The 11,226-nt window shown below is 35.3% G+C and overlaps 1 protein-coding gene and 1 long non-coding RNA gene across 3 annotated transcripts in view; both read right to left on the bottom strand.

Annotated features, from left to right (window-relative positions):
* Positions 1-1,086: 1,086 nt before the first annotated feature.
* The window catches only part of LOC134235306 (ATP-dependent RNA helicase Ddx1-like), a 135,763-nt gene continuing 125,623 nt past the window's right edge, over positions 1,087-11,226 (bottom strand). For both annotated transcript variants that reach the window (XM_062717435.1, XM_062717436.1), the window contains 2 exons: positions 4,071-4,191; positions 1,087-1,388 (listed from right to left, as the gene is read on the bottom strand). In XM_062717435.1, coding sequence (XP_062573419.1) covers positions 1,267-1,388; positions 4,071-4,191 — 243 coding nt within the window. In that variant the 3' untranslated portion in view covers positions 1,087-1,266. The remainder of the gene's footprint in view (positions 1,389-4,070; positions 4,192-11,226) is intronic.
* On the bottom strand, positions 9,249-10,070 carry LOC134235315 (uncharacterized). Its single transcript, XR_009985381.1, has 2 exons — positions 9,460-10,070; positions 9,249-9,392 (listed from the first exon to the last, which is right to left on the bottom strand). It is a non-coding gene; the product is annotated as an uncharacterized LOC134235315 (long non-coding RNA).

The following is an 11,226-nucleotide window of genomic DNA, read 5'->3' as shown; positions in this document are numbered from 1 at the left end:
ATATTTTTCTCTCTTAGTAAACGATCAAATCTTTTTGTATCATTTTGTATCTTTATATGACTATTTAACAATATGTGAAAATAAGAAAAATTTAATAAAGCATATAAATTAACTATTATATCCTACAAATTTACGGATTGAAACATATGGAGATAACGAACAGCACTCAAGATCAAAAGTCCATTTCAAAAAATACAAAACAGGAGCAGAGCAAACATGGACCTCCCAAACATCAGGGTTGGGATCAGGTACCATGAAGGAGTGAGCATCCCCTGCCGATCGGTCACACCCGTCGTGTGCTTGATCCTTGTCATGCTCGGAAAAATTTGTCGTCAATTCAGTGTATAAATAATGGGCAAACGTATGAAAAACGTCAGTCAGCATTTGACTCAGTGATAAATTGTATTTGCTGACAATTAAACGAGACTGCTGAAATTCTTGTTTCATCAACTTGTTTGTCAATAATTTACCTTGTTCTAGAAATTGTTCATACGTAGAGCATGTTCTTGGGTATCGAATCAACTGACTCAGAGACATCAAAACTCCATATAAAGGCGATGAAGGTATATTGCTGCATAAGTAAGGGAAGTTGACGATTGAAAAGTTAAAGTCATCATGTTTATCACAGAGCTTGGTTGTTAGATCATATAATGTTTTTTTCATGTAAAATATGTAAATATGAAACAGATGTGTCAGACTCTGTGGTTTCTTTTGGAAATATAGATTTCAACTTAGCATGTTTGGCAACAGTATTATTTTATTTTCAATGCCACAGTAAAGGGAAAAGATAATGACCTTGATTCGACCTTGCCTTATATAAAACGGTCAAATTTAATTTAACTCATCACTTAGTGATACTGTCTTCTTCAATCAATGGGAATTTCTTTAATTTCTAAAAACAAGAAATATGAGAAGAATCCCTCCTTAATGCAGTCTAAATAAATTCAGTTGAATTTCTTGGACTGCAAATCTTGATGTTAACAAATTTTGACAAAGCCCCTGGAATGCTAAGCCACAAACCTTCATCTCATCCTTAAATGTACTAGTAAACATAATTGGCATGTTGGGAATACAGAATAAACTAAATGACTGTAAGACAATTTTATTTGACCTGAAATCATGAAACAGACAAATGCTAACAAATGCATATTCCAGCAATTTTTTTCCCAATTGCTACTTAAACTATTTTTCATATAGATTTCCCCATCAAAGATTGCAATAAACGTCAAAACATATTGGCAATAAAGTGCACAAAGAAACAGTCTGCTAACGCTGGACGAACTTTCTGTACTTTAAGTCAATGAATGAAGTCTGGGCTCTCTTCTCTAAATCTGCTAGCTCTTTCACGGCAGGTGCTAAGGATGCTGCATGTCCAATATAAGTTCCACCTTCAAAACAAAAGTTGGATTTCTTGGTCAAACCTTGTGCAATTAAAATGAATTGCGCAAATAAAAATTAAATGTCGGTTTGATTCCTAAGATTCATTGTACCTCAATATTCTCTTTGAAATGAAATAGTTTTCTGGAAAAAACAAGTCTGATTTTTTTTTTCTCACTGAAATTGTGGGGCGAAATTGACATGAATTGCCTTTGAACTTCACAAGATTATAAAGGAATTAATAAACATTTATCAAGTTATAGTTACCTCCCTTCATCAGATGGTCAAAGAACCTTAATTAAGGTTCATCATTCCCTATCAATCAAATGCCGTTTTGCTGTGTCATATCTAATGTTTATTGTTTTCCAATTGCAATGCACACAAATTAAGCAAATCATGCAGTCAAAATTTGACAGGCATTATAACCCATATTAAAATATGACAATTCATAAAAGAATGATAAACAGTGAAATTCTACTTTTTCAGAAGGGCAAATGCATTTTTGCACAATAATAATGCCTCTTAATTAGGTTTAATCTGGGGTGTTTAGTTCACCTCTACATCTGCTAAAAATCACAAATTTGAGGATAATAAAGATAAATTTTCTGTTCATCCCTGATCTGACCTTTGCAGTAAAACCCATATAACCAGGATGCTGTGTATTTCTAAATTTTGTCTTGTGATATCCAAGTTCCTTTAGTCATTTCATAGATTAAACTGCTGTCTCATTCAGAATGCCGTTTTATACTTTATTTAATTACATGTAATAAGAAATTGATTTAAATGCAATTGTAAAATGAGTTCATATAAGTCAAGTTTATACTTATAAAATATTAAGTTTAGCCAGTGATAAATTTTATCTTGTATGAATCAGCAGTTTACCTTTAAAAGATCAATGGGTACACAATCAAAATATCTCAGTCTAGCATTATATGACATGATGTATTTTCACAGAAACTTGATGATGGTAATGACTATAAAAACAACTCTTTCAAAGGAGTCAAGTATCAAATGAGAAAAGACACTGTCTGATAAAAAGTGATATATTAAATGATATTAAATCCCATTACTGATTTGATTTCACACATAAATAAAGATTACCTAGCAAGTACATTTTTTTCTATCTCACATAACTGCAATGAAAGGGTCACATGCATGACAATAGCTTTTTCAAAAATTATATTGAATTTCTTTCAGATGACCAGCGAGTTTTCAATGGGTCTTTATACATAACACGTCTACCAGAGACTTTTTGTCTGGATTTATGTTTACTTTATAGTAAACTGCTGATACATAGAACTTAGTTCAACTGTTGTGTGAATTTTCTGTTGATGAAATTATTGAAGCCTGAAGTATATGACCATAGAGAATTGAATGTAAATGAACACTGAATAGAGGTATATTTAATGAAATGTCCATCTGTCGTTAACACAGTTCCTCTTTCCAATCTATCAGCATGAAGTTAAGAAGTTAAATGGTTAATTTCAAGATTCAATACTGTAAAACGAGAAAATTTGGTGCATACATATTTTAGCGCAAACGCAAGTGGGAATGCATTAGCGCAAATAAATTTTAGCGCTTGCGCTTGTCAGTAAAATATATAAATGTGATATTGTTTGTCAAGCATGGAAACACAATAGCACTCCTGTATATCAGTAAACATTCGTTACGTTTACTGCTGTACATGTTGCTATCACATGGACGTGGTACAATGTTAAAATTTATTTTATTTCTATTTTCAATTTAAAGAAATGGAGTATTTACTCATTTAAATCACATTAAAACAATGCATGCATCGACAGAAAATTACTAAGATAAAATGGTAATCCTAATTAGGTATTCTCTGCAAGCTCAATCGCAATGCTTGATTGCATTGTTTACCTCGAGGCGAGAGGTGATTGACACGCCGAGAAGCCAAACTTTGAAGGTGCTAATGATGACAATCGGTAACAACTAACGGGGTAACAATAGTTTAATTAAATTATAATTTGGCAGAACTTTCTGTCTTCCGAACACGTGCAGTGCTAATGTGTATATAAAATCCAATGACCCTTCGACATTACGTAATCGTGCGTTCCGGTTTACATGTACTTATGTAAAAGTTTTGAACCCATACAAAAAATGATGTTTAAAAATCCTTTAGCGCACAATAAATTTTAGCGCTCAGGGGCTCTTGCGCCAAAGGCGCTAAAATTAGTAGTGCGCCAAATTTTCTCGTTTTACAGTATTGGATACAATGAAATTCATGAATTTTTTTAGTTTTTGGTAAATACCATGAATCAGGAACATTCACATTGCTTTTTTCCCAGTTTATCACCATACTACAGAGTAACTTTTTGGGGGGTGCCAATTCCAGAAATTGCAAAATGATGAAAAAATTGCACTTTTACTGAACAATTTTGTCATACACCATGAGTGAATAATGAGCTTGGATAAAAATTGCTCTTTTCAAACTTTGCTCTATAAGATTATATCAGGTAAAATTATGTGGTATTTGAGCTTATGGCTGCCTCATCATAAAATGTGTAAAAATTCATTATTGTACATTGCACCTCAGTTTTATTTTTCTGGCATACACTTTTTGATCAGATTTGTAATATTGAAGTAGAATTTTAAAACACTTCCTTTGAAAGACTCAAATACAATTTCATTTTTAAAAACTGCAAACAATACAAAAATAAAACCCCACTCACCAGTATTCTTGCGTTTTTGACCGTAGGTCACTTTGCCATCAAACTCGTTGACAGGAACTTTCATACTTGGATCCACCTTGTCAATAGTGATATCTAGATGTTCTTGTACATCCTCAAGTAACTACAAAAAATAAATCAATAGTGATATCTAGATGTTCCTGTACATCCTCTAGTAACTACAAACAAACAATCAATAGTGATATCTAGATGTTCCTGTTCATCCTCTAGTAACTACAAAAAAAAAACAATCACTAGTGATATCTAGATATTCCTGTACATTCTCCTGTAACTACAGAGAAAAACAATCAATAGTGTTATCTAGATGTTCCTGTACATCCTCCAGTAACTACAAAAAATAAATCAATAGTGATATCTAGATGTTCCTGTACATCCTCTAGTAACTACAAAAAAACAATCAATAGTGATATCTACATGTTCCTGTACATCCTCTAGTTACTACAAACAAACAATCAATAGTGATATCTAGATGTTCCTGTACATCCTCTAGTTACTACAAACAAACAAACAATAGTGATATCTAGATGTTCCTGTACATCCTCCAGTAACTACAAAAAATAAATCAATAGTGATATCTAGATGTTCCTGTACATCCTCTAGTAACTACAATAAAACAATCAATAGTGATATCTACATGTTCCTGTACATCCTCTAGTTACTACAAACAAACAATTAATAGTGATATCTAGATGTTCCTGTACATCCTCTAGTTACTACAAACAAACAAACAATAGTGATATCTAGATGTTCCTGTACATCCTCTAGTTACTACAAACAAACAAACAATAGTGATATCTAGATGTTCCTGTACATTCTCTTGTTACTACAAAAAAACAATCAATAGTGATATCTAGATGTTCCTGTACATCCTCCAGTAATTACAAACAAACAATCATTAGTGATATCTAGATGTTCCTGTTCATCCTTTAGTTACTACAAATAAACAATCATTAGTGATATCTAGATGTTCCTGTATATCCTTTAGTTACTACAAGCAAACAATCAATAGTGATATCTAGATGTTCCTGTTCATCCTCTAGTAACTACAAACAAACAATCAATAGTGATATCTAGATGTTCCTGACATCTAGTAACTACAACAAACAATCAATAGTGGTATCTAGATGTTCCTGTACATCCTCCAGTTACTACAAACAATCAATCAATAGTGATATCTAGATGTTCCTGTACATCCTCCAGTTCCTACAAACAAACAATCAATAGTGATATCTAGATGTTCCTGTACATCCTCTAGTAACTACAAACAAACAATCAATAGTGATATCTAGATGTTCCTGTACATCCTCTAGTAACTACAAACAAACAATCACTAGTGATATCTAGATATTCCTGTACATTCTCCTGTAACTACAGAGAAAAACAATCAATAGTGTTATTCAGATGTTCCTGTACATCCTCCAGTAACTACAAAAAATAAATCAAAAGTGATATCTAGATGTTCCTGTACATCCTCTAGTAACTACAAAAAAAACCCAATCAATAGTGATATCTACATGTTCCTGTACATCCTCTAGTAACTACAAAAAAACAATCAATAGTGATATCTAGATGTTCCTGTTCATCCTCTAGTAACTACAAAGAAACAATCATTAGTGATATCTAGATGTTCCTGTATATCCTTTAGTTACTACAAGCAAACAATCAATAGTGATATCTAGATGTTCCTACACATCCTCCAGTAACTACAAACAAACAATCAATAGTGATATCTAGATGTTCCTGTACATCCTCCAGTAACTACAAACAATCAATCAATAGTGATATCTAGATGTTCCTGTACATCCTCCAGTTACTATAAACAAACAATCACTAGTGATATCTAGATGTTCCTGTAAATCCTCTAGTAACTACAAACAAACAATCACTAGTGATATCTAGATGTTCCTGTACATCCTCTAGTTACTACAAACAAACAATCAATAGTGATATCTAGATGTTCCTGTACATTCTCCCGTAACTACAGAGAAAAACAATCAATAGTGTTATCTAGATGTTCCTGTACATCCTCCAGTAACTACAAAAAATAAATCAAAAGAGAAAACGAGATGTTCCTGTACATCCTCTAGTAACTACAAACAAACAATCAATAGTGATATCTAGATGTTCCTGTTCATCCTCTAGTAACTACAAACAATCAATAGTGATATCTAGATGTTCTTGTACATCCTCTAGTAACTACAAACAAACAATCAATAGTGATATCTAGATGTTCCTGTTCATCCTCTAGTAACTACAAACAAACAATCAATAGTGATATCTAGATGTTCCTGTACATCCTCTAGTAACTACAAACAAACAATCACTAGTGATATCTAGATGTTCCTGTACATCCTCTAGTAACTACAAAAAAAACAATCAATAGTGATATCTAGATGTTCCTGTTCATCCTCTAGTAACTACAAACAAACAATCATTAGTGATATCTAGATGTTCCTGTATATCCTTTAGTTACTACAAGCAAACAATCAATAGTGATATCTAGATGTTCCTACACATCCTCCAGTAACTACAAACAAACAATCAATAGTGATATCTAGATGTCCCTGTACATCCTCTAGTAACTACAAAAAAAAACAATCAATAGTGATATCTAGATGTTCCTGTACATCCTCCAGTAATTACAAACAAACAATCAATAGTGATATCTAGATGTTCCTGTACATCCTCCAGTTACTACAAATAAACAATCAATAGTGATATCTAGATGTTCCTGTACATCCTCTAGTAACTACAAACAAACAATCAATAGTGATATCTAGATGTTCCTGTACATCCTCTAGTAACTACAAACAAACAATTACTAGTGATATCTACATAAGTATCAATTACTGAATTTGCAAAATTACATATTCTTAAACTTGGATGAATTGGTCACTGCTTAAATTGTAAGATGAATAACAGAAAGAAGAAATTGTGACAACAGGACAGATGGACTGGAATAACAAAAAAATATGCCTTGCAATTACTTTTTGTATAAGGGATAATTTTATTGTTTTCAGGGTACAGAGAGACCCATCAATTTGTGTCCTTTATGAAAATTTAAGCGAATCACCACATTTCTTCCACTGTGAAATCAAATCCCCACACACCAATTTTTTCCATAAACCACAGAAATTTGACCCCTTAAAAATATGCGGTTTTTAACAGTACCCAAACTCTCTTTTAGAAACTGCAGGTAAAAACAAGAGGCCCACGGGCCTTATAGGTCACCTGAGCATTATGCAACAACTTTCCAGTTACAGTGTATTGAATTTGATTCATGTTTTAAGCCAGATGCTATATGGCATTCACAATTTTGAAAGAGGCACCATTGATCATCATAACAATACACTTAACAGTTGCTTAGCTTGGTAACTGAATACCCATACGCAGGGTAGGGGAACAAAAATGCACTCCAACTAATCAGTAATATTCAGCAATAATCAGTAGTGCCCCTAACACTGTGACATAAACCCCTGACCCTAGGTCCAAACATTGCACAAATTTTTAAAAGGCACCCTTAAAATTGCCTATCAAAAAAATAAATAAATGTTTTATAAATACAAAGGAGCAGATTTCAAACAATAAATTCATTTTCAGTATATAAGTAGAGCCCCCCCCCCACCCCTGACCCTGGGGCCTTAAAATACGCAATTCTGCAAGATTAGGGCCCTTGCTCATCATAACTATATAGGTAGTTCATCTACTTCATACCCTGAGACTGAGAAGAAAATTTTCAAAGATTTAATGAATTTTCACTATATAATCAATAGAACCCCGCCCCAACACCAGACCCTTGACCCTGGGACCATAAAATTCACAATTTTGGTAGAGGCAACCTTGCTCATCATTACTATGCACTTAGTAAGTTTATTTAATACCTAGGAGCAGAGAAGAAGATTTTCGAAGAATTCATGTATTTTCACTATATAATCAATAGAGCCCCCCCCCCCCCCAACACCAGAACCCTTGACCCTGGGGCCATAAAATTCACAATTTTGGTAGAGGCACTCTTGCTTATCATAACTATGCACTTAGTTAGTTTATTTAATACTTGGAGCAGAGAAGAAGATTTTCAAAGAATTCATGTATTTTCACTATATAATCAATAGAGCCCCCCCCCCCCCCCAACACCAGAACCCTTGACCCTGGGGCCATAAAATTCACAATTTTGGTAGAGGCACTCTTTCTCATCATAACTATGCACTTAGTTAGTTTATTTAATACCTAGGAGCAGAGAAGAAGATTTTCAAAGAATTCATGTATTTTCACTGTATAATCAATAGAGCCCCACCCCAACACCAGAACCCTTGACACTGGGGCCATAAAATTCACAATTTTGGTAGATGCACTCTTGCTTATCATAACTATGCACTTAGTTAGTTTATTTAATACAAAGGGGCAGAGAAGAAGATTTTCAAAGAAATCATGTATTTTCACTATATATAATCAATAGAGCCCCACCCTAACACCAGAACCCCTGACCCTGGGGCCATAAAATTCACAATTTTGGTAGAGGCACTCTTGCTCATCATAACTATGTACTTAGTTGGTTTATTTAATACCCAGGAGCAGAGAAGAAGATTTTCAAAGAAATAATGCATTTTCACTATATACTTATTTAGCCCCGCCCTAGCACTAGAACCCCTGACCCCAGGGCCATGAATTTCACAGTTTTGGTAGAGGACTCAATGCTGATTACAATCATGCAAACAGTTTGACTGCTTGTTGTCCAGGAGTAAAGAAGAAGATTTTTAAAGATTGCATTAATTTTAGTGGTTTTGGCCCCACCCCTCAGGCCCCAGGGGGGCAGGGATCATGAAATTCAAAATTTTTGTTCCCCTTCACCCATAGATGCTTTGTGCCAAATTTGGTTGAAATTGGTTCAGTGGTTGCAGAGAAGAAACTGAAAATGTTCAAATGTTAACACACGACGGACGACGCACGACGGACGACGCACGACGACGGACGAAAACGGATAGCAATAGGTCACCTGAGTTTACTCAGGTGACCTAAAAACAAACAGGCAACCAAACAACCAGGGTAATGACTTCTTGTCCATAGTGACAACTACATTTTTTTATTCATCCTATAGTATATACCGGTATTTGTAACTATACAAACAAAAAACATCAAATTTATACACAAAACAAAACAAGGTTTATGAGGTTCAGTTGGTTTAATATTTTTAACATATCAAAATCCATAAAAAACATGAACACATATAAAAAATATATACAATAATGTAAATCTCAAAACTCATACTTGTTTGGCGCTCTGGGGGCTACTCATTACTTTCTCTACCTTTCCTTCCAACTCTTAACTGTGATCAATAAATAAAGCTCTGGGGGCTACTCATTACTTTCTCTACCTTTCCTTCCAACTCTTAACTGTGATCAATAAATAAAGCCACTCCAACCTGATCTCGAAACAATTAGACCCAATTCTGCCTAGAGCTGATCCCTAAAGGCAAGCACCAAAAACAACTCCGGGCTGATCCCAGGAGTGCACAATGCCTGGGGCTGATCCCGGCAGGCTACTAACAAGACAATCCTCTGGGCTGATCCCAAGAGGACGCTCAACAAGAAACATGCCTAGGGCTGATCCCTAGAGGCAAGCACAAATCGCCACTCCGGGCTGATCCCAGGAGTGATATGCCTGGGGCTGATCCCAGCAGGCCAAGAAAACTGACGGACCTCTGGTCTGATCCCGAGAGAATGTAAACAAGATACCTAACCTTGGGCTGATCCCTAAGGCTAAAAGTAGAACCCACACTCCGGGCTGATCCCAGGAGTGTATCGCGCCTGGGGCTGATCCCAACAGGCTACATAACCAGACAAAATACCTTCGAGTTCAAACTATGGGCTAATCCCATTGTTTTTGATGCATAAAATATAACTATTCTTATATACATGTACTACACTATACAATCGAAGTATTTAAACCGAACTAATCCACTTCAGACACACAAAATTTAAATATAAATAATATTGGGGGGCAAAATTCCCCAGGAATGAACGCCGAATGAAAATGAACACTAATGAGCAGCCCCAAAGAGAGCCAAGGGCGCTGCAGGGGATGGAGGGTGGGTAGCTTCTTCACATTAGTCCGTGACTTCTAGGCTCCAACTGCAATTGCCAGACTCCCCCTCTAGGCATCAATGCCCCTGGCTACTCTTTTCTTATTGGTTAATCCAAAAAATACCCCATAGACAAAAACTATTTATAGAAACACATCCTGGTTACATAAAAAATAAAATGCAACAAATTTAGTTCAGTCACAAAGGCTAGAAAAGACAATTTGTGTATAAATAATAATTTAATGTCATTAAATATCAATTTATACACAAAACAAAACAAGGTTTATGAGGTTCAGTTGGTTTAATATTTTTAACATATCAAAATCCATAAAAAACATGAACACATATAAAAAATATATACAATAATGTAAATCTCAAAACTCATACTTGTTTGGCGCTCTGGGGGCTACTCATTACTTTCTCTACCTTTCCTTCCAACTCTTAACTGTGATCAATAAATAAAGCCACTCCAACCTGATCTCGAAACAATTAGACCCAATTCTGCCTAGAGCTGATCCCTAAAGGCAAGCACCAAAAACAACTCCGGGCTGATCCCAGGAGTGCACAATGCCTGGGGCTGATCCCGGCAGGCTACTAACAAGACAATCCTCTGGGCTGATCCCAAGAGGACGCTCAACAAGAAACATGCCTAGGGCTGATCCCTAGAGGCAAGCACAAATCGCCACTCCGGGCTGATCCCAGGAGTGATATGCCTGGGGCTGATCCCAGCAGGCCAAGAAAACTGACGGACCTCTGGTCTGATCCCGAGAGAATGTAAACAAGATACCTAACCTTGGGCTGATCCCTAAGGCTAAAAGTAGAACCCACACTCCGGGCTGATCCCAAGAGTGTATCGCGCCTGGGGCTGATCCCAACAGGCTACATAACCAGACAAAATACCTTCGAGTTCAAACTATGGGCTAATCCCATTGTTTTTGATGCATAAAATATAACTATTCTTATATACATGTACTACACTATACAATCGAAGTATTTAAACCGAACTAATCCACTTCAGACACACAAAATTTAAATATAAATAATATTGGGGGCAAAATT

This window comes from Saccostrea cucullata, unplaced genomic scaffold (genome assembly GCF_032062105.1).
Source record: "Saccostrea cucullata isolate Sc308-1 unplaced genomic scaffold, CSIRO_AGI_Scuc_v1 ctg634, whole genome shotgun sequence".
NCBI classification, from domain to species: domain Eukaryota; kingdom Metazoa; phylum Mollusca; class Bivalvia; order Ostreida; family Ostreidae; genus Saccostrea; species Saccostrea cuccullata.
Note: the sequence above shows the minus strand (reverse complement) of the source record. Positions and strands in the feature narration are given on the sequence as shown.